Source organism: Enhydra lutris, unplaced genomic scaffold (genome assembly GCF_002288905.1).
Source record: "Enhydra lutris kenyoni isolate GAN:26980312 unplaced genomic scaffold, ASM228890v2 scaffoldscaffold66, whole genome shotgun sequence".
Classification (NCBI taxonomy): Eukaryota; Metazoa; Chordata; class Mammalia; order Carnivora; family Mustelidae; genus Enhydra; species Enhydra lutris.
The window spans coordinates 11530736-11558676 of record NW_019154150.1 but is presented as its reverse complement, the minus strand read 5'-3'; the positions used below and the strand labels follow the sequence as shown (position 1 = coordinate 11558676).

General features: G+C 51.4%; 1 protein-coding gene across 9 annotated transcripts in view; it reads left to right on the top strand.

Moving 5' to 3' along the window:
• Positions 1-27941, top strand: part of LOC111159034 (sodium voltage-gated channel alpha subunit 5) — a 77580-nt gene that overhangs the window by 19124 nt on the left and 30515 nt on the right. For all 9 annotated transcript variants that reach the window (XM_022521391.1, XM_022521397.1, XM_022521398.1 and 6 more), the window contains exons 6-15: positions 1627-1857; positions 3404-3467; positions 4849-4990; positions 5518-5715; positions 6951-7130; positions 7950-8321; positions 13031-13163; positions 14111-14349; positions 22738-22911; positions 24191-24547. In XM_022521391.1, coding sequence (XP_022377099.1) covers positions 1627-1857; positions 3404-3467; positions 4849-4990; positions 5518-5715; positions 6951-7130; positions 7950-8321; positions 13031-13163; positions 14111-14349; positions 22738-22911; positions 24191-24547 — 2090 coding nt within the window. The remainder of the gene's footprint in view (positions 1-1626; positions 1858-3403; positions 3468-4848; positions 4991-5517; positions 5716-6950; positions 7131-7949; positions 8322-13030; positions 13164-14110; positions 14350-22737; positions 22912-24190; positions 24548-27941) is intronic.

The window sequence follows — 27941 nt, the reverse complement described above, 5'->3', positions numbered from 1 at the left end:
CTTCAAAGCTGCCAGCAACCCAGTGAGAAAGCAGACAGTAGACCCTGAAAGTGGTCGTTAGAACAATGCTGTGGTCAGCATTATGGAAGTCTCCCCAGAGGAGGTGTCCCTTGACCTGAGGCTTAAAGAGTCTTGGCCTTCTCCAGACCTCGGTCTCCTCTCCCACAAAATGAGAAGGAAATCAGAATGGTTGCTTTCCAAGGGCTCTTCGCCCAGCCTGTTAGAATTTCAGTGGCAGGAGAGTTTCCCAGTTGATGCCCAGGACCCTTCCCTTCTTGGGTCTTTCCCGAAAAAATCCTGTTACTTCATTGGACTCATTCTTGCCAGAAGTGAACTCTCTCATCAGGATGAGAAATGTTTAAAGGACTGGATCTGTGCTCACCAACTGATTGTCCCTGTGGACACTATGTCCACAGGCCAGGAAGGGCTTCACGGGGGCCTAGAACTGGTTGCTAGTTGAGGCAGAGTTGGCCGCCCACCACCTCTTGCCCTGTGCTCCCTGCCGCATACAGTATGGGCCAGGTCTCCAGGCCCGGTGAGCAGAACCAGAGTGTGCTCACTGAGGGGGTCCTCGAACCTCTGCTAGAGATGGGGCATGCCGGGCTACAGAACGGGGATCCCACCACCACCACCTCTCCAGGCCCAGAACCCTGCAGGTTCACACCTGTCCAGGGCAGTTACCAACATCTGCCAGGACAATTTCTACCGAGTACACTGAGTGCCTCTGAGCTGTGGGCAGGCAGCAGTGCTGGGGCACAGTGGGAGGACTTCCTCCCCAGTCCCATGGTTGCCCATTGCTGCCTCCCTGTCTCGAGGTCATGGGCACAGCAGTTGTGGGCACGGCCACCACAGGTGCTCCTAACACATTAACCAGCTGGACGATGGATGGATGGAGCTTAATCTGAGATCTGGCCGCTTGGTTGGGGGGTGGGCAGTGGGGGCAGGAGGCAGGGTTCTGCTGCTGGCAGAGAAGCCCTCTTCCTCCCAATGCTCTGCTCAGACTTGTCATAGGACAATAGCTCAGTGTCAGACCAAAGGCGCCTACACATGCTTTTCTGTCACTTCGCTGTGTGGTGCTGGCTTTTGCAGGGAACTGGGCTGTGCAACTAACACGTCATGGCCTTGGCTTTTGGGAATGGGTTGGAACCGTGCCCTTGCCAGACCTCCTGATTGCCACCCCCACCGTCCTCCAAGAACACACCACATTCCTCTACCAGGAATGGCTTGTCTCTCCCCATTTCAAGGATCAAGGGAGATTCCATTGCCTGAGAATGGGCCTGGACCTCGGTGTCCTTCCCACAGATTACATTTAAAGGCCTACGTTGGGACCAGCCAGATGGGGACAGGCTTTGAGCGTTTTCTTCCTCAGGAAACCAGCATTTCCCATTTCATATGTGGTTAGTGGAGAGCAAAGAGGCCTGGGCCCTTCTGACTGCCCCTGGGAGAATCAGGATGCAATCTCAGTGATGGAGGAAATGGGGGCTTTGGTCTGGAAAACCTGAGAGAGGCCTCCTTCACCTGCTCCCACCTCACGATTGCCCACCTCTCCCAGCACCCCCTCAGGCCCGGATGGAGCAGGGAGCACGGGGCCTTGGTGAACCCCCTGCTCATTCTTGCCTTCCCCAGGTCTGAAGACCATCGTGGGGGCCCTGATCCAGTCTGTGAAGAAGCTGGCCGATGTGATGGTCCTCACGGTCTTCTGCCTCAGCGTCTTTGCCCTCATCGGCCTGCAGCTCTTCATGGGCAACCTGAGACACAAGTGTGTCCGCAACTTCACGACACTCAACGACACCAACGGCTCTGTGGAGGCCGAAGGCCTGGTCTGGAAGTCACTGGACCTCTACCTCAACGACCCAGGTGCAGGCTCACTCTGTGGCCTGGGCTGGGCTTTATAAGGCCACACGAGCCTCACTAGAGGTCAGACCTCCTCCCAGTGGCCGTTCAAGCCCTATCTGAGCCCCTGGAGACCCAGAGGTTTGCTTGCGGATCTCAGCCCCTACCCTTTGGAATTCCAAGAGAGGACAGAAGTGGAGCAGACTTTGGGCCTGCCCTCAAGAGTTCTCAGGCTAAATGGCTAGACACTTGAGGAAAAGGAGGGTTGGAGTTAGCTGGAGAGGCAGACAAGGGATGGCAGCTGCCGTGGCTAGAGACGGGGACGGATGCCAGAGAATCAGACATGGGGAGAAGACCAGCTTGCCTGCCTGGGAAGGAGTGCTGGTGGGAGAAAGGGTGGGACATGGTGCTGGGGTAATCTGTGAGGCTTCAGAGGTCAGGCCCCACCAGTGGGGCACGGGATGGTTCAGTCGGCTTCCGTGTTCCTTGCCAGAATGTTAATCCCATGCACGTGCCCCCCAGAGCCCCGAGAGAGTCAGAGCAAGCTCAGCGATTGTACAAAATCACATGAGCTGCTCCTGTCATTTTACTGATATGTGGTTTTCTGCTTTCCAGGCTGATGGCCAGCACCTCTCTTAAGTAATGCCATCAGTCTGATTCAAAGGTAGCCAGTGGTGTAAGGCCAGATTCCAGGCCAGGGACATTCTGAAATTAGGGCTTCTTCCCTACAACAGCAGTCCACGCTGGAAAAAGAAATGGACCACAACTCAGGGATTCCATTTGCTTATGGCTCAGCTGTGGCCCAAGAGCGGTGGTTCCAGAACTTCCGCGTGTACCTGGAATGTAGCACATGTCACCTGAGGGCTCCAGAAAGCACATACTGCTGGGCGGCACCACCGGGGTTCCTGAGTCAGTAGCTCTGGGGCAGCATTCGGGAAGTTACTTTTCTCAGCAGGTCCCCATTGATTTCCTGCTGCCGCTGGGCTGGGGACCACAGTTTGAGAACTGCTGCCTTAAACTAAGGCAGGTAGTGGTGGGTGATGACCAGAGGGGAAGGGACAGGACTGGGTGTTCCATCTGTCACCGAGTCCAGCCCCAGCCCTGTCTGAGCAGACCACAGTATCACCGCGGTGACCATAGTTTGTATCTCTTGCACGAAGAAGTGGACCCAGACAGAGCTGGGCAGTAGCCTGCCAAGACCATGCTAGGACTCAGTAGCCAAGCTGGGTCTCTGCCTAGACCCCTGCCTCCCGGTTCAGGGCCTCTCTTGGCCCTGGGTGTCCTACTGAGTGGCTCAGGGCAGGGTGCAGAAGCTCCCTGTGGGGACTTCCTGAGTCTTCCGAGAGTTGGGGGGAAGCTGGCAGCTGAATGTCTGAGGGGGAGCAGAAGGCAGGCCGGAGAAGCAGCTGGAATTGCATCAGGCCTGGCCAGGCAGAGGGTGGGGGTCAGGGCAGGGGCAGAGAAGAGACCACCAGTAGCATCTCTGCCTCCTCAGAGGCCTGGGCACAGCTCGGGAACCCCGGGAGTCTGGGCCACACATGCCCTTCACCATCGGTTGTTCCTCTTTCAGGAAATTACTTGCTGAAGAATGGCACCTCTGACGTGTTACTGTGTGGGAACAGCTCTGATGCCGGGTATGTGGCACCCGCCCCCCAGGGCCACCTCACCCAGCAAGGGTGAGGTGAGGTGAGGGCGGCAGGCGAGGGCCTCCGCTCCTCAGTGCTTTCTCAGCTGACTGTGCTTTCAATTTATGCCCTTGACCCCAGACCTTCCCCTGCCTCTGTTCCCTGCTGGGGCCCTGGCATCTTGTCACCCCACCCCCACCACAGGGGAGGCAGCTCTGAGGCAGTAACAGATGAGGGCTCAGATCTGCAGGGAGGGGGACAGAGCCCAGTGCCTCCTGCCAGCCCAGTCCTGGCTTTTTTCCCTCTTGGAAGTCCCCCAGGGCTGCTTCCTCCCACTCCAGTCTTCTCTCCTTCCCTATGCATCTGTCCACTGGGTCAGGAGTAAGTGTGGCTTTCCCCAGCAGCCTAAATTCTCCTCAGGGCCAGCAGAGCTCGTACCTGCAGCCTGAGTGGGGGTGCCCAGAGATGCCCCGTGATCACGGGCAGCTCCCAGGGCCCTGTACAGATGGGGTCTGGATCAGTGTGACCGTGACACAGTTTACGGAAGGGCGGGACCCACAGACTCACCTGGGGAGGGAGGGGCTCTGTGGGGCTGCAGTCCCACATATCTCGGTAGGAAGTTTCAGCCCTTCTTGTGGCTGAAGAGATTGTCTGGAGGGTCTTAGGACATGAGCAAGGCACAAAGGCTGTGTCCTCCCGCTTGCCAAGTCCCCTTCCCCAAACCTTCTGTCTCTCACACTCATGAATCCAGCCCAGTGGTCCATCTTTGGAAGAGAGGCTGTCCCATCTGGCTCTGTGAAACATCAGTCCGCCTCACTCTGCCTGTGTGCACCGTCGTGCAAATGGGCACATTCTCCAGATATGGCCAGGCCCCGGCCCATCCACCCCCGGCCCATCCACCCCCGCATCATCCTTCAAGCCCGTGGCCTGGCATTTGCCCTGGTCTCCATGCTCTTCAGCTCTGTACTGTTCCCCCAAGCCTCACTGTCCTCTCTGCACCGCATGCCAGCTCTGTGCCCATCTCCCCGTGGGGTAAACAACCAGAGGAAAAGACCGTGAGCCAGGCCCTTGGCACTTCCTCTGTGAGGGAAGAGGTCATTCACATAAGCAGCAGGGATGGGTATCGTGTGGGCAGAAGGGAGATGGATTAAGGCCTAGATGAATACAGATGGGTAGAGAAAAGACAGAAATGGTGTCCCAAGGGGGAGGCACGGCAGGAAAAGTCATGGCAGCAGGACAAGCAGTGTGGGACTAAGTTCGTGGAATTCAGCCTCACGAAGCCTTGGGGCATGTGCTGGGCTGCCCAGGGATAAGAGTCAGGCCCAGGGGGCATCTTGGCGGGGGGTGGGGCTCTGACAGCATGGAACAGAGTCTGTGTGTCTGACTGCAGGACATGTCCTGAGGGTTACCGGTGCCTAAAGGCAGGGGACAACCCTGACCATGGTTACACCAGCTTTGACTCCTTCGCCTGGGCGTTTCTTGCACTCTTCCGCCTAATGACTCAGGACTGCTGGGAGCGCCTCTACCAACAGGTACATGGGTGCCCAGGCAGCAGAAACACCAGGAACAGGCTGGGGACCCACATCAGGGACCAGGATGCACAAGTGATTAGCCAGAAGTGGCCCCAGCAGCTTCTCCACTGGCAAGAGCTGGGGGAGACTCAAGGAGAAAGACACAGGGACCTTGTGTCTGAGGATGGGACACAGCAGAGAAACTTTGCTGGTAAACCAGTACTCATCCCTCTATGTGGGACACTGTGCTCTGGGAATGCAACATTTCACCCTATATGATGGCATAGTCCCCTCTATGCATGCAACATTTCCTCTGTTGACTGGAACACTCTGTCTCCCTCTGTGGGTGTGACACTATCCCCTGTGTGTAGGTCGTTCTGCTCTATAGGTTAGGACACTTACCTCTAGAGATAGGATATGCTCTACTCCCTCCCCAGGCTGTGGCCATTTGAACCCTTGGCACACGCAGACTGAACAACTTGAAATTCCATGACCGTGACCTAGAAGGGGTCCCAGTGAAGATAACCTCTATCGCCTTACTCCCCCAGACCCTGAGGTCTGCAGGGAAGATCTACATGATCTTCTTCATGCTTGTCATCTTCCTGGGCTCCTTCTACCTGGTGAATCTGATCCTGGCTGTGGTTGCCATGGCCTATGAGGAGCAAAACCAAGCCACCATCGCTGAGACCGAGGAGAAAGAAAAGCGCTTCCAGGAGGCCATGGAGATGCTCAAGAAAGAGCATGAGGTGGGTGAGCACCAGCCAAGGAGCCTCTAAAGCAAGCCCTTTCCTAACTGTGGGTGCCTATAAACCTGCTGGGCAAAGCTGGTGCTTATAAACCTGGTGCATGCTGGGTAAAGCTGGTGCCTGCTGGGTAAAGCTGATACCTGTAAGCGTGGCATCTGCTAGATAAAAGGCAGGTCCTGCTGGGTAAAGCCGGTGCCTATAACCCTGCTGCCTACTGGGCAGAGCTGGTACCTGTAAGCATAGTGTGTGCTGGGTAAAGTTGGTGTCTGCGAATGTGATGCATGCTGGGTAAAGCTGGTGTCTGTGGGTGTGAGGTATGCTGGGTTAAACTGGTGTCTGTGAGTGTGATGCATGCTGCATAAAGCTGGTACCTTTAAGTATGGCATCTGCTAGATGAAAGGCAGTTCCTGCTGGAAGCTGGCATCTGCTGGGTGAAGATATTTCACGTGACTGTGGTGTCTGCCAGGTAAAAATTTGGTACCTGGGTAAAGACAGTGCCTGTTCATGAGGTGCCTGCTAGGTGAAAATGGTCCACACTGGGTACAGGTGGGCACTGTGAGTGTGGGGCCTGCTGAGGGAAGTGTTCCCTCTGACCATGGTGTCTTCTGAGAGAAAACGGTGTCTGCTGGGTAGAGGTGGTAGCTCCTGCTAAAGGAGCCTAGTGCATGCTGAATAAAAGAGAACCACCTGTCCATGGACTGAGTTTATCCTAGTCAAGGGATGCCTTCTGGTAGCTTGATGAGGAAGGTCCAAGTTTGGAGGCCTGAGCCAGCTCAGAACGTAAGCATGGCAGCACTGGTTGCCCATAGCCCCACACACAGGTGCTGCAGGCTAACTACTGAGCCAGCTGTTAGACATCCACTCTCTTCTCACTGCCCCAGGCCACCACCCTCAGCACCAGTCTGGGCCAGCAGAAGCTTCTAGAAAATCTCCTGCCCTCCAGTTCTATCACTTCCTCTGCTTGTCAACACTCCCCCTCAACTGTCCTTCACACTCCCCTCTTCCAAGAGCTACCCACCTCAGCCACTTATTTCCTCTTCCCTGGACTTTGATTTTTGTCAAAACATCCTGGGTCTGTTTGAGCTCATGTCTCCCTGATACCCTTGTCGGCGGTTAAGTGTGCAAGTCTACTTCCTGATGGGGAAAGTGAGATACTGAGAGTTGCCTCGCCTGCCGTAGCCTGAGGCTGCACAGAGTCTCAATGACCAAAATCATCCCTCTTCCACCTTTTCCAGGCCCTCACCATCAGAGGTGTGGACACCGTGTCACGCAGCTCCTTGGAGATGTCCCCTTTAGCCCCAGTAAGCACCCATGAGAGAAGAAGCAAGAGGAGAAAACGACTGTCTTCGGGGACAGAGGAGTGTGGGGATGACAGGTTCCCCAAGTCCGACTCAGAGGATGGTCCCAAAGCAATGGTAATCCCCCGCAGTGGCTCTGGCCCTTTCAGGGTGGGTTTGGCATCAAAAGCCCATTATGTTGGACCCCTGGTGCCATCACAGCCCCCCATGGTTGCTCCTCAGGGAAAGTCTCCTTAAGTCCACTCCAGGCCCTTCCCGTTTCCCATGACTGTTCTTGGAGTGGAGGAGGTCTGGGCAGAGAGACGAGCTAGGTTTGGGTGTTGTGAAGTCTCCAGCACTGGGACTGGGGTTGGGACTGGGGGACACCCTGTGGTGTGGATTGGGTGCCCAAGGACATGCCCATATGAGTCAGATGCATGGCTGATGGCCCCCAGTCCTGCTTAGGCCAGGCCTTTTTGTACCACCAGGAGCTTTCCTGTCTCCTTCTCCACCCTGCCCAGCCATAGGCACATCTTCAGGCCCAGGCAAGCTTGAGTCTCAAAGCCCCAGACGCACAAGCTTTAAGGGAGCAGAAGTCCTAGATGAGGCAGGATTGTCTCTACCCCCTCCTCTGAACACAGCCTAGCTCAGCAGTCCCCCCTTCAACCCCAGTTCCTGAGTGGCCAACAAAAGCCCTCAATGCTTGGGGCACCTGGGTGGCTTAGTCAGTTAAACATCTGACTCTTGATCGCAGCTCAGGTCTAGATCTCAGGCTCATGAGTTCAAGCCCTACTGGGCATGGAGCCTGCTTCAAAAAAACAAAACAAAACAAAACAAAAACAACTCTCATTGCTGTGAGAGAACTTCTCAGTCTCAGTCTGAAAGAACACCACAGGGGACAGGCTGCAAGCACATGAAGAGCTGGCTTGGTCGTGTGCCTTCTCCCTGTGCCCCCAGAATCGTCTGAGCAGCGCACATGGCCTCAGCAGGACGTCCGTGAAGCCGCGCTCCAGCCATGGGAGCATTTTCACCTTTCGCAGGCGAGACCTGGGCTCAGAGACAGATTTTGCAGATGATGAAAACAGTACAGCGGGGGACAGCGAGAGCCACCACACGTCACTGCTGGTGCCCTGGCCTCTGCGCCGGCCTAGTGCCCAGGGACAGCTCAGTCCGGGGACTTCAGCTCTCAGTCACGCCCTCAATGGTAAAAGGAACAGCACCGTGGACTGCAACGGGGTGGTCTCCTTGCTGGGGGCAGGCGACCCTGAGGCTACCTCCCCAGGGAGCCACCTCCTCCGCCCTGTGATCCTGGATCGCCCCCCAGACACGGTGAGCCAGCCCCACAATGCAGCCCCAGGCCAGATCTGGTCTCCCAAACTGGTCACCAGTGAAAGGTCCAAAATTCTCACCTAGTATTTACTGAGCACCTATTGTATGCTGGACTCTGGCAGTGAACAGCAAAAAAAAAAAAAAAAAAAAAAAAGCCAAAAAAATTCTCTGCCCTCGTAGAACTTTGATAATAGAGGCAGATGGGCAAACATCAAAGAAGAAGGAAAAATAGGTATATATATCTATACGGTGTATAATGTTGATAAACAGGGAAGAGAGTTAAATATTTAGCAACTGGTAAGGCCCGGGCACTGAGATGCCACCGTGGCACAGGACTGGTATCCTGAAGGCCCCGTGTGTGCCAGGGGTTAGCCCGTGGAGTTGCTGGATCTTGGGCAATGCGGGGGCTTCTAGGAAAGAGGCCAGAATGGCCAGGGGATACTTACGGCATTCTGGACAACAGTTATTCGTCAAGCCTAAATATTTCAGTACCTTGCAAAACAGTAAACATTAGCACAAGTAATGAGTGCTGTGGGAGGGCACAAGTAAGGGTGGGGGAGCGGGAACCTTTACCCATTACCCATTAGGAAGCATTTAAACAAAGACCTAAAGGAGGCAAGGGTGGGAGCCCAGGCTGCTTTCTGAAACTGGGCGTGGGGGGTGATACAGCACCCAGATTCTAGACACAAGCTGGATTTGAATTCCAGCTCATAGTTTACCAGCTGGATGGCCGTGGGCAAGTTGCTTTCTTTCTCTGTGTGTCTGTCATCTGTAAAATGAATTAAAAACACCCATCTCAGATTGCTATCTCCTATGGGTACAGCAATCAGGACATCATGAGTATGTTGATGCTGTGATAATGTTATAATTATACACTATCATTGTATCATCTGAGGGAAGCATGTTCCAGGCCTCAAGAGCACCCAGTGCAAAGGCACTGAGGCCCTGAGAGTGCCCAGACTATTGAAGGAAATTCCATGAGGTCAGAATGGCTGGAACCCATGGAACAAAGGTGAAAGCTGTTGGAGTTATCATCAAAAAGGCAGCAGAGCGACAGGGCAGAGCGCGAAAGGCCGGGCAGAGCGTGAAAGGCCAGCCAGAGCTCAGATCACTCAGTCAGCCCTGGAGTGTCCTTGCTGACCCCTACCCCCAACACAGTGCCCAGAGCAGCCCACCCAGGGAAAGGGCACATGCATGGTTTATACCCAAGGCCTGCAGGAGACAGAGGAGAAGAGATTTCCTGAGGAAGCTAGAATAAGACAGGGAGCCTTGGTTGGGAAGGTGGGGCTGAAGAGAGAGGGCTCACAGCCAAATGGGCTGTTTTGCTCCAGCTCAGATGGACTCTGGCTGCGGGACTTGGCACAGGTTAATGAATCGCTCTGTGCCTCAATTTCCTCATTGGTTAAGTGGAAATGAAATTAATATCCACGTCAACAGTTTGCGGTGAGGACTAAAAGGGTTAAGACCTGTCTGGTGATTAGACTGGTACTTGCCTCATGTTCGAGTTATTACTGTTATTATCTGTTACCCTTTATTACTGACGAGGAAGGAGTAAAGACTCCTGGGGCAGTCACAGTCCTCTAGAGCAGGGAGTGAGAGAGAGGGTCCTGAGAGAGCGCTGGAGGCAGACCACCCCTTCCAGGTGCGCCTGGAGGGCCCTGGCTGTCACCTGGAGGGTGGGACGTCTGGCCTTTCAGGAACACTGAATCCCGGTGGCCTAGGCCCTCCTGCAGATCTCAGCCGTGTGGAATCAGGTCAGCAGCCCAGAACACTAATAGAATTTCCTAATCTCATTAGGGAGAAAATCATCTCATTGTGCTGCACATGTCAGAAGGAATCCAAGATCAAACACTTCATTACCGGACACTCTGACTTCACCCTTTCTCACTTCTGTGGGGCCCATTTGTAACCTCAAAGGGATTAGCGGGCCAAGGGGCTTATTTGCAAAGTTAAAGGAATTATCAGACCAAGATGGAGACATTGTAAAGTTAAAGAGATTAGCGGGTTGTAGGTCCCGGGGAGTGCCTTCTCTGCCTCCACCGGGTCCCCAGTGAGGCCTGTCTGCCCACTTCTAAAACTGAAGGCAGGGCATAGTGTGGGACATATAGTGGCACTCAACCAAGAGGGGGGAAGAAGGGCCAGCCCACCAGACAGCTCATGTTTAATTTATCCAAGTCAAGGGGGTAGAGGGTGAAGCTTTCCTTTGTCTACAGGAGAGCATGTGGCCCAGAAGGCCAGATGGGGGTGGGGAGCAACAGCCTTCTCCCTCCCCGCCAACCCCCATCTAGCTAGTTAGACACAGGGCTAGAGCTTAATCCAAGCCTTTTGATTCTCAAGTAATTATCCATGCAACCAACATTTGTCCAATGCCAGCCTGCCACATTGAATTGGAGGCTGCAGGGATATCGTGAACAGAACAGATGAGTGCCAACATCGTGGCGTTTACTTTGTAGTCAGGAAGACAGATGGCAAACTGGTCAACGTTTCCAGGTTAGCAGTAAGGGTCATGGGACAGACAGTTGCTAGGAGGAGGGTTGGGGATGGCTCTTAGAATCCTCGGGAAGTCCTTCCTGAGGTGTGGGGTTCCATGGTGTAATGGTTAGCACTCTGGACTCTGAAGTCCTTCCTGAGGAGGTGATATTAAAATTGGCAGGCAAATTATTTGAGAGAGCCAGCTACAAAGATGTGGAAGAACAGTGTTGCAGGTAGAGGGAACAGCAAGTACGAAGGCCCTGAAGGAGAGGAGGCTTGGCGTGTTCGAGGCATGAGAGAGCCAGGCAGGGTCAGGTGTGATGGAAACAGCTAGGAGGGATACAGAAACACTTTTGGTGAGTTAGGATTTGGATTATACAGTGCCTCGTAGGTTATAAAAGAGTTTGAATTTACTCTGAGTTAGATGGAAAGCATGGGGAGGGGAGAGGCGCAAATTATCGTGGCCTGATTTCCTTTTTAAGGGAATCCCTTTCTGCTGTGTCGGGAAAATGGAAGAGATGATAGCATGCACTAGGGCAGTGTAACAGCCAGCTCCTGCTCCATAATGCTGTGTAACGAACACTCCCAAAGTCAGTGGCTAAAAATAAGCCTTTATTCTCATGCTGACTTACCTGCCCAATGCCCATGTTTTGGCTGGTCTAGGTCGGGCTTGGCTGGGCAGCTCTGCTTCTGGTGCACGTTGGCTTGGCTCCTCACCATGCGTCAGGCAGAGGGCTGCTCTGAATGCCTCAGTGCTGAGTTTCAGGTCGAACATGTGGCGGCTACCTGGGGAAACTGTTTTCATAAATGATTACTTCCCCACAGTGGGAAAGCAATGAGGAAATATTTACTAAATAATAACTCAGACTATCACCGTCGAGGAGGAGGTAGACTGCTTGAATACCTCCATGACCAGGAGCTCACTTCCTCACTAGGCAACATTTCAGGGCAGTCCCACCAATGGCAAAGATTGACTTTAACTGGAGTGAAGATCAATTTGGTGACCACCCCAAGTCCTGACTCTGCCTCCCTGGGTAACCCAGGCCCCTCTGCCTTCTGACCTACAGAGATCATAGGGCCTCACACTTGCACACTGAACAGCCCCATGCCTTCCGCAGCCCCAGCTCAGGCTCTTGCACTGTGGTCACAGAGGGCCACGCTGATGGGAAGGCTTCATGCCCCGCCCTTCCCCCCTGTACTGGGAGGTGGGGCTCTGAGTAAGCCTAGACAGTTCCTGCCACCACCTCCTTCTGTCAGACACACCACATCTCTGTCTGCAGATCTGGCTCTTTTGCTTTCAAAAATGATGCCAGCACATTGACAACGAATCCCACAGTGCAGAAGCGTACAAGCACAAGAAGACTTCTTCCTCTCCTTTGCACCCCCGCCCCGCCACAATCCCATTCCCCAGATATCCTCACCTTGACGGTTCCGTGTGGATCTTTCAGGGCTTCTGCTTGTGTTTTCATCAAACTGTTTGTCTCGGAGGTGCTCCCACGGGAACGCACATGGGACTGCCTCCTCTCTTTATGTCTGTAACAGGGTCCAGAGTCGGACTGTGTCCATAATTGATTTTAATATTCTTTCTATTGATTGGTTTTGTTTTTACGGGAGTAGGAACAATGCTGCACTGGTCATCATTGCATATATATTTTGGGTGCCCGTGTATAATTATTTATGAAGTTAGATGGCTAGATGAGGAATTGCTGAGCCAATTTAAAAATTTTCTTTGTAGATAGAGCCAAACTGTCTCCACAGCTGCTCCCACCAGCTATGTCTAAGCATTGTGCTTTATGCTTCTATTAATGTCACCTCAGAGCAGGGTAGTTTGTTTTTTCCTTTATGTTTCTTTATGCTCTTGACTCTAGAGAGCTTGTGGTCAATTAAGACTCCCAGACTGTTTTTGCATGTACTAATGTACAATGACAGCGTCTGGTTAGTAGAAGTTGGTACATGTAGTTTCCTGTCCACACTCAAGAATTACCAGTGATGAGAGGCAGTGAAGAAAGGAGGACGGAGATGATGATTGGCAAGAGAGATGGGGGAAGTTATGAACAGGGAAGGAGTTGGGAGCTGAGAAACCCAGCATCCGTGTCCCATTGAGACCCCCATCCTGTCTCCCCATGACACCCCCCCAATCCCGAGTCTGGGACCGCTGTTCCAGGCCCAGCAGCTGCCCCAGGTTCAGGAGGACCCCCCCCTTCCCAGGCTGATGCATATCTTCTGGTTGCTCCCAGACCACACCGTCAGAGGAGCCGGGCCGGCCCCAGATGCTGAACCGCCAGGCTTCGTGCATGGATGGCTTCGAGGAGCCGGGAGAGCGGCAGCGGGCCCTCAGTGCAGTCAGTGTCCTCACCAGCGCCCTGGAAGGTCAGCTTCCCCTGATGTCATCCAAATGAACTCCTGCCCCCTCCCACTTAACCTGACCTGAGCCAAGCATCCCCCAGCCTCTAGGTTTGCCTCAGACATACCCACAGTGGGCCCAGACTTTCCGGTCTCTGTTGCCTGTTCATCCTCCCGAGCCATGTCTGCGTTTCTTCCAAACATCCCCACAGCTGTCCTGGCCTGTTCTGGGTGCTTCCCAGTCTCACCCTGTCCTTTCCCAAGCATCCTCATGCCTTCCCGGAACAATCCTGGCCCAGGCATGCCAACTCTAGCCTATTCCCACCCATTCCATGCCCACCACAGGCTATTCCAGCTGGGATAGAAGGCTATCCCAGCTGGAATAGCCTATGCCCTATTCCAGCAGGCACCCCACATCTGTCCCAGCGAGTACCCCCCTAGGAAGCCCCCAGGCGTTCCAGTCTGAACTTGGCACCACCACCCCCATCTTGTTTCCTCTTGTCCCATATGTGTTCACATCTTTTCTGGCCTGTTCCAGGCACCTGCCATCTGTCCTAACATGTCCCAGATGCCCACGTCTGTTCTTCTTGTTTTGGGTGTCCTTAGATCCAAACTTGCCTGTCTCAGATGTTGTCTTGTCCTTTTCAGCTTGTCTTCCCCGGGTGTCCCCATGTCTGTGTGAGACTGTTGTCTCAAGAGAGCCCCTATCTGTCATAATCTGTCTTGCCCCAGTTGTCCCCACATCCATCCTGACCTCTTGCCCCTGTGGCCCTCTCCTATCCTATTTCCAGAGTAAGGGGCCAGGTCATAAGCCACACCTTCCCTTAGCTTTCCCTGTCCCTTTCACTGTCCCCCTGTCACAAAGGAGCCCTGCCATCTCCCCAGCTAAGTCATATATCTTTTCTGGAATACCAAATTATTTGTGAGTCAGTCCACAAAAAACAAACCAGTTCATTGGCTGCCCCTGCCCCTAGAGCTGGAAGAGTCTCACCGCAAGTGTCCACCATGCTGGCATCGCTTTGCCCAGCGCTACCTGATCTGGGAGTGCTGCCCGCTGTGGCTGTCCATCAAGCAGAAAGTGAAGTTCATGGTCATGGACCCATTTGCTGACCTCACCATCACCATGTGCATCGTGCTTAACACACTCTTCATGGCTCTGGAGCACTACAACATGACAACTGAATTCGAGGAGATGCTGCAGGTTGGAAACCTGGTAAGGGCTGCCAGCAGTTGACTCTCAGATGGGCATCCTGGTGTGAAGGGCTCTCGGCTAGCTGGCACAGCCTTCATGGGTAGTGAGGGGGGGATGCAGAGCACAGAAGGATCTTCTGAAGGTGGGAGTCACCGTGGAAGAATCTTGGAACAGGAAGGGTCAGGATCAGGTTTTTTTTTGTTTTTTTTTTAAAGATTTTATTTATTTATTTGACAGACAGAGATCACAAGTAGGCAGAGAGGCAGGCAGAGAGAGAGAGAAGGGGAAGCAGGCTCCCTGCTGCCCAGAGAGCCCGATGTGGGGCTCGATCCCAGGACCCTGGGATCATGACCTGAGTTGAAGGCAGAGGCTTTAACCCACTGAGCCACCCAGGTGCCCCCAGGATCAGGTTTTAAGGAGATGAGAGCTATAGCTGGGAGCGAGTTGGGGATAAAGATGCCCAAGGGCTGGAAAACAAAAATGAGTTGAGGGTGAACTTGAAATGTGCAGGGATGTGCGATATGGCAATTAGTGTGCAATAAGAGGCAGTTCTCTCAGGGGAAGGATGGATGGACGAAAGAGGGTGGATGGATGGATGGATGGATAGTTGGGTGTAGTTGAGTCAATCAGGCAAAGCCAGATTTGAATTCTGACTCAGCTCTTACTAACTATGTAACCTCAAGCAAATTAGTTACTCTCAGTCATTGGCACAATGAGTATTTGTTTAATTTAATAAATGTAAAATTAGTATGACAATTGCAAGCTCATAGGAAGCTAATGAGAATTGAATAAGATAATGTGTATAATGGGCTTGGCTCAGAGTTTGATAAACAGTAAGCACTCAAAATAAATGATAGCTGTGGTCTGTGGTTATCGTCACCGTTGCTGTTATTAAAGAGGCTTCCCCTGGAAGTCAGAACGTCTGGGTTCTGATTCTGATTTTTTTTTTCCTTGAGATCAAATCATGTCCTACCTCTTTATTCTAAAGATGGGAAACTGAGGCTCAAGAAGTGACATAGTGGTGACAAAGCTGGGCATGTGACTACTGTCTTCTGAGCCTAAGAGACAGGGCCCCACTGGCTCTGCCCAGCTAAACACAGACAGCCATTCTCCAGGGGATCCCAGGTCAAGCCTGGCAGAGAGCCCAGTGGCTTCTGAAAGGAGCTTCCGGCACCATCACTGAGGTTGGGTGGAAGAGAAGACTATTGCTAAGAGAAGAGGAAGTCCAAGCTTCCTCTTACTGCAGAGCCAGTGCTATCTTGGTCCCTATGGTGCAGGTGACCCCCGCCAGGCAGGCAGGTCTCCTATGCTGCAGAGTGTGAGGATTTTTTTCCTTTATTACTTTCCATATCTAGAACTCTAGATCGTTATCTCGGGGTCTATTCAATTCTTTTTCACAAACCAGAGTCCATTTTGCTATAAATCTACTTTCTTTCCTTCTATATGCAAATAGAATGGAAAGCTCTATTGCAGTCTACAGGTGTCTCATGGCACAATTGTGCCGGCCTTGTGTGGACTGGTCCTCAGGTGGCAGCTATGTAGGGTTGCAGTTGAATGCGGTTTTATACGAATGTGACCATTGGGTGGCATTGAGCAGCAAGTCAAGGTGATAAAGATCTCCGGTGGCTTCCTTGGATCACTGAGCTGTAACTGAATTGAAGTTGTGTTAAACTTGGTTTCTGTTGTTAGTAAGAGGTCATGTCCTTGGAATATAGCTTTGTTTTGTTTCATTTGGAGAGCTTTATTGCTACTGTGTAAGGTTTTGATTGTCTTGAAGTTAATATATTCTCCATGGTTTAAATGTTACATGTAAAGAAACAAAACCACAACAATAAGCATGGAAAATAATCTTGGTAGGGGAAAAAAACCTTTCTAAGCATGTCATTAAAGACCACTTCCATAAAAGAGAAGATCAGTAGATTTGAACTTTAGCCCATCATCTGAAGAACAAATGCAACTTCTATTCCTAACATTGTGGGCCAAAAAACCTGAAAAGTCCCCTACTAGGAAGCAATTAAAAATACAGCAAATGTTCTTTGAAATGCATATCGAAGCTCATGAGAAAGTAACAAAAATTCCGTAGTGCCAGGAACAAAGAGGAACTTAAAAACCATAGCAGTAAACATGTGAAACGGTTCTGTAGTTGCCCCGGTGGGAGCCAGGAGCAGGTAATATTGCTGATTTGGGTAATCTGGGGACTTGGATTTTAGTGAAACTACAGAGACAAGGCAGGTCTTTAGACAATGTGAGTAAGGGTTGGAACTGAGTAGCCCCATAAGAATATAACCCTATTTTCAGTAGAATGGTTAACCAGAAAAAACTCCTGACACTGAAATTGGGAAATGATAAAGGAAGCTTGTCATTCTCAGCCAGGGCTGAAGAGGAGGGGAAAAGTAACCTCTGGAAGCTTGTGACTGTGAATTTGGCCTTATATAGATATGGAGTTCAAATTTATAGCTCAGTGTTTCTGGGACCAGTGCCTAAAAATTTAACAGATAAATGGATCCTATGATATCTTGGGGTCCCTGCAAGAAGTAATCACAAAACTTCTCTGGAAAGACATACTTGTACCCAGGCCAAGCATATTCTCCAAATTACAAAACACACAAGGAAATAAACCACTATGAGGAAGAGTCAGCAGACAGATGGACATAGACACACACACACACACAGAGGTTTATCTTCTTAAGAACGTCACATAATATAACTGTCTAATACAGATTATAAAATAAGAATGTTCATAATAACTAAAGACATAGAAGAAGGAATTAAACATTAAAGAATAATACAGCTTTGGAAAAGAACCAAATCAAATTTCTAGAAATGGAAAGTATAGCCACTGAGATTAAAATCTCAATGTATAAATCAAATAGCACATTCATATAGCTAGGGAGAGAATCAAATTAATATAATTTTAGATCTAAGGACATTTCCCAGAATGTAGAGAGATGAAGAGATTGAAAATATGAAATCAAGGTTCAGAGACGTAGAGTCAGAATGAGAAGGTCAAGCAAACAGCTGATTGGGGTTCCAAAGGAAAAGGTAGGACAATGAGGGCAAAAGAGTGTTCAAGAGAAGAATAGGTGAGAACTGATCAAAGAAATGAACCCTTAGATTCAGGAATTACATTACATCCTCACAGGATAAATAAAATATCTAGACACCATGAATGTCAAAAACAAAGACATCATACAGCAACCAAAACAAGAAAGATCGCCTACGAAGGAACAACAGTTAGATAGATGGCAAACTCTACAGTAGCTTCAACAAAATTCAGAAGACAGTGGAATAATCATTCCAAAGTTCTGGGAGAAAACAGTGGACACCCTAGAATTCTGTATCCATTGTCCTGCCATTTATAAGACACTGATTACTGAGAGTCTACACACACACACAAGGTACACAAAAATCTGTACGTCAGAAAGAAGTAAAATGATTGCAGAAACAGGATTTGAGAAGAACTTGAAAGGATTAGTAAGAATGTGGGTAAAGCTAAGCAAGCATTGACTGTAAATACAAGAATAAGAAGAGTGCTGGGGTGCCTGGGTGGCTCAGTCGATTAAGCCTCTGCCTTCGGCTCAGGTCAAGATCTCAGGTCCTGGGATCAAGCCCCGAATCGGGGCTCTCTGCTCAGCAGGGAGCCTGCTTCTCCCTCTCTGATTGCCTGCCTCTCTGCCTACTTGTGCTCTCTCTCTCTGTCAAATAAATGAATAAATAAAATCCTTAAAAAAAAATTTAAAAAAAAAGAATAAGAAGAGTGCTGATTGGAGGGTATAAAAAGTAGGAACTAAAACATTGGAACCAAAATGTCCCCCCATTTCCTGGGAAGCCACCATCAGCCCTGCTCAGTGGCCCTCCCTCCAGGAGTAGCATATAAAATAGGCATGGAGCAGGGATTGGAGGTAAGACGGGCTGAAGTTCATGTACACTCTGAAATATTACCTTAGACACTCTTAACTCAAGCCTGATTGTTAAAATTTTTGGGTATTCTAAGAGGATAGGAATGGGAAGTCTTAATTGCCAAGCCAGAAGAAAGGAAAATGGAGAAATTTTACAACTCAATCTAATAGAAGAAAACAAAGGGGAAAAATACAAGATACAAAATAAAATAAAAATAGAAGTCCAAATATACCAGGAATCATAATAAATAGAGGTAGGGACCACAGACACCAGTTAAATGACATATTGTTGGTTTGGTAAAGAAATCAAATGAAGCTACATGTTTTTTACAGAAGATACCTGAGTATATTTTGGGATCCAGATTCCTAAAAGGGATTGAAGAAAAAGAGATGGGAAAAAGATAGAACAGGCAAATACTTTAAAGAAAATTGATGGAGTTATATTAATATAAAACAAAATAAACTTTAAAGAAAAAGTATTATTAAAGGATGAAGAGATCCAAAACATAAAGATAAAAGGAACAACTCATCAGGAACATATCATTCTACCTGAATGCGCTAAATTACATATCTTCCAAATATATAAAGCAGACAGAAAGATCTATTTAACAAGACCACAATCTTGGTGGGAGACCACCCTCCATAACTCATGGGTCAAGCTTACAAAAGATCACCAAGGATCTAGAGGACTTGGATAACAGAAATGAAAAGCTTGACTTAATGAATGTACAGAGCACAACACCCAGTAGTTAAAGAAATCACACATGGAACATTTACAAAATGACCACATTTAATGCCTCAAAGCAAGTCGCAGCAAAGATAGGCTATTGTGCAACCTTCAATCTCCAGCCATTGCGCAATTAAAATGTATGTGTCAGAATCTCTAAAAATGCTCATTGACTGTGCAATTCCATTTCCAGAAATTTATCCTAAGAAAAGAATTGGACAAGATGTTTTAAAACAAGTATGTGGAAGGATATTTATTATGGTAATGTTTCTAATAGAGACAAAAGAAGGCCCATCACAGGGAAATACTATGGCACATCTGTGCAGTGGAATATTCCACAACTGTTCGGGAAGGAAGGGGAGGGAGGGAATGAGGGAGGAAGGGAAGAAGGAAGGAAGGAAAGAAGGAAGGAAGGAAGGAAGGAAGGAAGGAAGGAAGGAAGGAAGGAAGGGTGGATGGAAGAGAGGAAGGAAGAGAGGAAGGAAGGGAGGGTAGAAGGAAGGAAGAGAAGGAGGGAGAAAAGAGATGCCGTAGATCATTTTTAATTGGCATTGAAGGATGTTCCCAGGAATTAAGTTGTAAAAGCAAGTTTACATTAAAGATATTAAAGAAATATGGTCAAGGAGAATTCGAAGTTTCCCAAAAGTACCCCCACTTCCTGGGAAGCTACCATCAGCGCTGCTCAGTGGCCCTCTTGCCCGGAGTCAGGGGAAGTGGGTCCCCACCCTCCAGTCTCTGCCTGCCAGATCCCAGTGAGCCTATAAAACATGCAGAGTTGTTTGAAGGCAGCCCCTGCCTGGGCCTGGCACTCTTGGCTTCTCACATCAGTTATAATAAATGCTGCCATGGTAACAATAATGGGCCTGTGGTGGGGAGCATCTGCTCTGCATCCATCAGCTCTAACTCTTAGTAACTTCCTGTGGAGCTGTCCTTATCCCCATTTTACATATGAGGACACTCAAGGCTCTGGGAGATGAGGAAACTGGTCTGAGATCACACAGCAGCAGACCCAGCTTTGGAAACTGAGTCTGGCCGCCATTCTCTACGTGTCTTTAACCCAACAGGCTTTGATCACATGGCCTTAGAAAGCCTGGGCTGGTCCTTTGGAAGGAGGAGTCTGGCACCTAAATTTATGCCCTTGTAAATCAGTGGTTCGCAAGCTTAGCTGCATACTAGCATCACCTAGGAAATTAAGAACAAAAAACACTCAATTCCTGGGCTGTCCTCCAGTCCAATTTAACTAGAATCTCTGGGAGTGGGACCCAAGCATCTGTATTTTTAAAGCTCCCTAGGTGATTCCAAAGTGCGCCACATTTGAGAACCGATGGCCTTTCTCAAACTTCAAATCTGGGCATCTAATCAGAATACAGGCTCTGCTCGAGCAGGGTCAGGGGTCTTCAAGATTCAAGCATCCAGGTGATGTTGGTGGTTCCTTATCACTTCCCCCAAGAGGCATTCCCCAAGAGCTTCTGTTCTCTTGCTCTTCTGACTTCCAATGCCAACTAATATGTGCTCTCTTACTGCCAAGACAGATTTGCACTTGGGCAAAGGGAGGCGGGATCTCTCCTGAGCACGCACACTCATTCCTGTCCCAGAAATGAATGTGAGCACTCATGGGTCTGCTGAACTGGCCTTGAGAACACACCCACTCTGGGATGCTCAGACAGGTGATGAGGGAGACCAGAGGGCCGGCAGGGGTGAGAGGAAGGGGCTTCATAGGCCCCACCCTTAGGGATTCTCAGGGAGACCCAGGGCAGGGAGTGTGGCTGACAGGACACAGGACACACAGGAGCTGAAGGTTGGAGGCCCAGCTATTTGCATGTTTATATTCAACAAATATTGGGTGGTTGCCTACTGGCTGGGCACCATTCTTGTAACAGTATGACAGAAAAGGTCCCTCCTGTGGAGCTTACAGTCTAGCCAAATCTGTAGCTACATATACAGTTCGTTACGTGGTGGTAAGTGAGGGAAAGAAAAATAAAGCAGAGAAGAGGGAGGAGGAGTTTGGTGGGAGGGAGCCATGATTTTAAGCATTAGGAAGCCTCATCCATTAGGTGGCTTTTAAGCCCAAACCTGAAGGGAGTGAGCCCTGTGGATGGGGGGAGCAGAGATGGTGCTGGGAAAGGGAGCAGCAGGTACAAAGGCCCTGAGGAAGGAACAGTGAGGAGACAGGCTGGAAGAGCAGCAGGGGATGGAGTCAGAGGGATGGAAAAGTTATGGGTACAGAACCCCGAGACAGGCTAGGGTGCTGAGGAAATGGGAGAAGAACCCCAGCCTCCCCACACAGGAGGGAGCCCAGGCATTGGAGCTGAGGCCGAGAGATGTCACAGGCCCTCCTTTCCGTAAGACCCCAGCTGATGGGAGAACAGTTCTCTCTGGGCACCAGCCCTGAGTGGATCCCTGAAGTCACGAGGGCTGGCTGGCCGGTGATGCCTAGTGTGGCAGTGCCGTGGTACCCCCCCACCAGCCATCCTGGTGCACTGCCCCCAGGCCCATAGCAATCCCTGCCCCCCAGCCCACCACCACATGGCCTTATATGAGCAGAGGAGGAAAGGGCTAATGTAGGCATCCCTGCTGCCCTCCCTTCAGCACAGAGCCCCTGACAGGGGTTGCTGAGGCCTGGGTGATCACCCCTGTTTGCCGACCCCAGCAAGCTACTCAGCCTTGCTGTCTCTGACCTCTCCTCCCTCACAGGCCTGGTGATGTCTCTAGGGATGGTCTGGCCCTCTGACCTCAGCCCTCACCCACAGAAGACCTCAGTGACTCCTCCCCACCCTCACAACAACCCACTGAGATCCAAGAAGGCCTCGTATGCAGGCCCAACTTCCTGCCAGCCACACCCTCCTAGGGCGTCCCCTCCTCCAGGAACCGTGGGCCCCTCCAGGCTATTGGCCCACTGAGGAGCGGTTGGAAATGGTCACAGCTGCATGACCCACCACATGATGGGCTTCTTGGCCACAGGACTCTGCTGGCCCAGGCTGGGGGGCTCCAAACTGTGTCTAACAAATGGAGGGAAACCCAGCCTTTGTCTTAGGAATGTTTCCAGAAGGCAGAGGGGGTTGCTCTAAATCTTGAAGGAAAACCCTAAGTTCATTTCCTGGTTCTCAGATGTACCAGCTACGTGACTTCGGGCAAATTATTAACCTCTCAGTGTCTCAGTTTCCTTCCCTGTAGAATGGGGACGATGATACTTTCCTCGTGTGGTTGTTGGGCATATGCACAGCATTCTAGCCCAGGACTGGCACGTGGTCATGCCCTCAAGAAGAGTTGGGTGATTGTTATTACAGAGATAGGAGTTCAGTGTGTGGACAAGATGGAGCAGGAAGAGCATGGGCAGAGGCCCCAAGACACGAAAGCCCTGAGTGTTCGTGGGAATGCGTGTATTTGGCGCATAAGGAGTAAGAGTGCTTCCTGTGGAGACAGGGGCTGGAGGGTGTCAGGCTGGGTTGTGATACCCCCACCTCAGCCTCCCCTGCCCCCAGGTGCTTCTTAGAGCTATCAGTCTCTGCAGGGCCTGAGATGGGCCTGGCTGTTTCTGAGGGCCATGCTGGCAGGTCATGGGTGGCGAGCTGAAGAGGGACTGGGGACTTCAGGCTGCATATGTCCCCGGGGGCCTGGTCCATGGCTGAGCAAGCACCCACTGGGAACCAGGGTGCAGTCAGAGCTGGCAGCCCAGGAGGGGGATCCTGCGGGAGCAAGAGTCAAAAAGCAGGGCACCCCTCCTGGCCCGATGGTCTTTCCAGCCCAAACACTGGGAACCCCGATCTCTCTGTTCCTCCCCAGGTCTTCACGGGGATCTTCACCGCAGAGATGACCTTCAAGATCATCGCTCTGGACCCCTACTACTACTTCCAGCAGGGCTGGAACATCTTCGACAGCATCATTGTCATCCTGAGCCTCATGGAGCTGGGCCTGTCCCGCATGGGCAACCTGTCAGTGCTGCGTTCCTTCCGCCTGGTACCTAGCTGGGCCCTCTGCATGGGGGTGGGGCGGGGGCCTAGGGCACTGAGGCAATGCCCTCTGAGGTCACCACTCAGTCACCCCTACTGTGATCCATCATGCCTTCTCCCAACAGCTATTTGCTGGGTACCCCAGTGCTGGTGATGTGGGTGGTAGAGAGGGGGGGCAAGAAAGGAGATATCCCTCTGGGAAGCTATGGGGATGGCCTTCCTGATGACTTGCAAAGCCCTTTATGGCTCACCATGCCCCCTTTAGCCCTCATAGTATCCCAGGAGAGGAACTAGTATTACTACATACCCATTCCACAGATGAGGAGACTAAGCCCCAGGTGAAATGAATTTCCCAAAAGTCACATGGCAAATAACAGGTGGAGCCAGGCCTGCCAACAGCTCTCCTGGGGTTCTGCCTGCTGGTTTCAGAGTCAGCACTTTGGAAGCTCTAATGTGCCCACAAATCATCTGGGGATCTTGTTAAACTGCAGTGCCTAATGTAGTAGGTCTCGAGTGAGGCCAAAGCTGCTGGTCTGTGGACTACTCTTGGAGTGCAGAATGCCTGAGAGGTCCACACATGGGGCTGGAGGTAGGTCAGGGAATGCTTCCTGGAGGAAGTCTGGGCAGTGCTGTTGGGTTCACTGGGGGCTTGAAAGGCAGGATGGTAGAGGCAGTAGAGAAAGTCCAAGCTATAGGTTCTAACCCTGACTCCACTGCCATGAACTAATGGACTCAGATAAGTTACTCCACCTTTAAGGGCTGGCTTCTTCACCTGCCAAAGGAGGTAGTAACAGTGCCGACCCCATGTGGTTGTCGGAAGCTCTGAATGATGTGAGCATCCTAAGCACAGGCCTGGCACAGCAGGTATTCAATAAATGCTAAGCATCTGCCCCCCTTTTCCATGATAACTGAGCAGAGAGAAGGTTGGAGGCAATGGGGCAAGTCAGAGATGGTTTGACCTGGTGAAGATGAGTCTGGAAGAAGAAGGACACTCCATGCTGGAGAAGTCTATGGGAAGTTTCTGGCAGTGAGCCTGGGGCAGGTAGGAAGCTGGTATGAGGATGAAGAGCAAGGCTGAGTTGGGGAGGTGAAGCTGGAGATGTTGACCTGACTCAGAGCTGAGCCCAGTGGAGCTGCCCTCAGGCTGTAGAGAGAAAGAGCAGTGTGTGCTCCTGGACAAACACGTGTCCAAGGGCCCCCTGGGTTTTCAGATAGGAGCTAGCAGGGGTGAGGGTGTCCAGGGCGGCGGGAACTAGAGCCCCTCACAAGGACACCTCCCTCCCCAGCTGCGGGTCTTCAAGCTAGCCAAATCATGGCCCACCCTGAACACCCTCATCAAGATCATCGGAAACTCGGTGGGGGCACTGGGGAACCTGACGCTGGTGCTGGCCATCATCGTGTTCATCTTCGCTGTGGTGGGCATGCAGCTCTTCGGCAAGAACTACTCTGAGCAGAGGTACCGCATCAGTGACTCAGGCCTGCTGCCCCGCTGGCACATGATGGACTTCTTCCACGCCTTTCTCATCATCTTCCGCATCCTCTGTGGGGAGTGGATCGAGACCATGTGGGACTGCATGGAGGTGTCTGGGCAGTCACTGTGCCTGCTTGTCTTCTTGCTTGTTATGGTCATTGGCAACCTCGTGGTAAGTTGGCCAGTGGCCCCATATACACCACACACACATTCACCAGCCCACCGGTCATCCCTCTGTCCATTCACTTAACTTCCTTCCATCCACCCACTCATTCACTCGGTGAGCTATCTAACTGTCCATTTATCCATCAATCTCATCATCCATCCACCCATCTACCCACCTATTCATCACCCATCCTTCCGTCTATCTACTCATCCATTCATTCGTCCACCCACTTATGCACCCATTTACTCATCCATCTGTGCACTTATCACCATTCCATCCATCCACTTACCCACTGATTCTTCCATCTCTCTACTCATCCATGCATCTTCCTATCCAGCCATCGATCTACTTATCAGTCACCCATCCGCCAATTCACCCATCCTTCTGTCCACCTCTCCATCAATCTGTCTACTCAGTTACCAGTCCTCCTCTCTATTCACTCACTCACCCAGCCATCCAGCCATCAACTCCCCACTTACTCATTCTCATATCCATCCACGCATTCATTCACCCATCCATTTATCTGCCCATCAACCACCCATCCGTCAACCCCTCTTCATTCATAAACGCGCACACACACACACACACACACACACCCTTCCTATTCATCCATCCATTCACTCATCCACCAAACCATCTATCCATTCATTCATCACCCATATTTTTATTCTCTTATCTTTCCCTCCACTCACTAATCCAGCCCCACATCCATCCGTCAACCCACAATCCATTCACTCATTCACCAGTCCTCTTCATCTACCCATTCATCCATCCAGCTCTCTACTCACTCACTCATTGACCCATCCATCCATTCCCATCACTCCTCATTTGCTCCTTCATTCATTCACCCACCTAGGTACATGTTTCTTCATTATATACTCATTTCATATCCATTAACTTATTTATTTACTCATCTACCAACTACTTCATTAGTCACTTACTGTCAATGATTTATTACACGGGTTTTCAGTTCAGCTTAACAAACACTTCCTGTGCCCCTGTTGCATGCAAAATATTATGGCAGGAGCTGCTGGGAATACAGAGGTGAATGTGGCCCTGCCGTGGCTTACCAACTGGAGAGTGGGGAGGTGGAGAGTTCTAACAAGCCTGAAATAACTCTCAAGCTGGTCAGAACGACCAGAGGCATTAAGGAGTGTCCCTTGGGTGCTGATCCCCACCATCAGGGGAAATCAAGGAAGGCTTCCTAGAGGAAGGTTTGGGGCAGACCTGATTGGTGATACTAGAGTGGGAAGGAACAAAGGGAACAAAGCACAGATGCCGTAGGTGTTGGTCCAGATAAGGCAGGATCCATGGGAACTTGTATGTCCCCCTGCGTAGCCATTGGGGAGTCCCAGCTACCCTGTCACAAGGGACGCGGCCTTGCTCCCATGGCCATCTGTGCATCCTAGAACAGGTGCCTCTTGCCTTGTTTCTTACAATGTGGGGAATTCTGCAGTTGAGAGAGATCAAAAACCCCAATGTCCTTCCTTTCTAAAGAAGGAAAAGCTCCTTCTTTGGAAAGCTTCAGGTGGAGGCAAGTGAGTGGTTCAGGAAGAAGTCGTGTCCACTATGGACGTGGAGCTACCCGTCTGGGCACACAGGTGGTCCACACATGCTCAGACCTCACACCTGCTTGATCTGACTCTTGCCAGTGTGGACAGCATAGACTCCCATCACCTCACAGAGGCCTCAAGTACCGTTGGCTGCAGTTTCCAGACAGATCCCTTCCCGAAACCTCCTTGGTTCTCCTCCAGACGTGCCCTAACCATGCAAGGGCGGGCCCAGGCCAAGTTGGGGGTCAGTCTGTCTCTAACCCCACTTGTGGGGCCCAGAGAAGTGGCAGGGCATCGGTGCACAGTGCCAACAGAACCCAGCTCTTGGGCTGCACCCTCTGCCACGTCTTCAACTGGCTACCCTTTGGGCTGGAGCCTCATTCAGCCCTGGCCCTGCTCCAGGGGCCACCAGACTATGTATTCTAAGGAGGCTTGTGAGTCCGCCAGGCTCTCAGACCAGGGCCAGGCCCGCTGCCCTCATGCACACAGCCCTGCCATTTCCTAGCGGATCTGCCTGGGGATGAGAAGATTAGAGGCTGCTGGAGGAGTGAAGCTAACACAGCCCACGCTGCCCCCTCCCTGGTCGCCTCAGGAATTGGGCCGCTGTTGGGCGTGGGTGGAAGCAAGATTGCCATTGAAATGGGAAGTCATGATCAGGCAGAGGCTGGGGAGCAGCAGCCTGATTGACGGGGAAAGCACTGGAAGAAGCCAAACCTGGGCACCAGGCCACAAGGGAGGAGCTGGTGTTCTTGTGGGGGCGGACAGGGCTGCCCACGCACCACTCCCCTCCACCTTACCCCCTAGCCAGGGCCCAGATACCTGGACGTGAGGCATAGGTGAGGGCGGAGGAACCAAGGTGGACAACTGGGAGCAGAGGCAGGTCAGGCCCAGGCCAGCGTGGCCGAGGCTGGGGGTGGGCCAGAGGTCAGTGTAGATAGCAACCCTGAATCATGTCATGTGCCCTGCCAACCAGAGATGACATTTTGACTTTTGACAGGTGTCAAAAGTGATCCTCTCCCCATACGGAATGCCAGATCCTGCCTCTTCCCCTTGCCATTCTGTCCTCCTGAATGTATATTGCTTCTTAAATCAAAGGCGTGTTTCTGACTCCTGGAGCTCCAACCTTACCACTGCTTTCCTCAGAATTCTCATCCCTAGCTCTTTGACAGGCAGGAGGTGTGTCTTCGGGGCTCGTGAGAAGCCGGAGAGGGGCCCAGAGTGGGTTTCCAGTGAGAACCGCACACCTACCCTCACATACCTCCCTGCCGTAGGGGTCCCCCTTCAAGGGAACTCTCTGCGGGGGCTGGCTGGGTGAAGGAGGCACCAAGCCCAAGGTGGGGAGGGGGTGTCTCTGGCCTGTCAGCTCCAGAGCCCGTCTGACCCATGTGAAGGAACAAGCCTACGGTCGTTTTCATTTACCCTCCACGAGGCTGGGAAGTGGACCCACGGCCACCCTCTTGTCACTCCATGAAAGGGCTCTTTCTTAACAAAAGCTAAAGCTTTGCCCTTCCAGGATGGTTTAACAATAAGCAGTAGTCCAGAATTCTGCAGAGAGAGATGAATTTTGCACACCACGCTTAAAGAGTCTCAGATCCCTAGCTCCTGATAAATAGCTTAAGTACTGCCCTTCTGGCACTTGGCAACCTCAGCCCCTCCCCTGACTCCTGGCAGCTTCGACCCAGGTCCCTCCACCTCCTCCCCAGTTGTCTGGTCCCGTACCCAGCACCCATCCCAGCATCCCTCACTGCCTAGATAGCCACCTCTCCATGTTCTGACCCCGCAATTAGTCCCAGAGGCCCGAGGACTGCCCTTGCCCCTTCTCTGTTCCATCCCCCACATCCCTCACC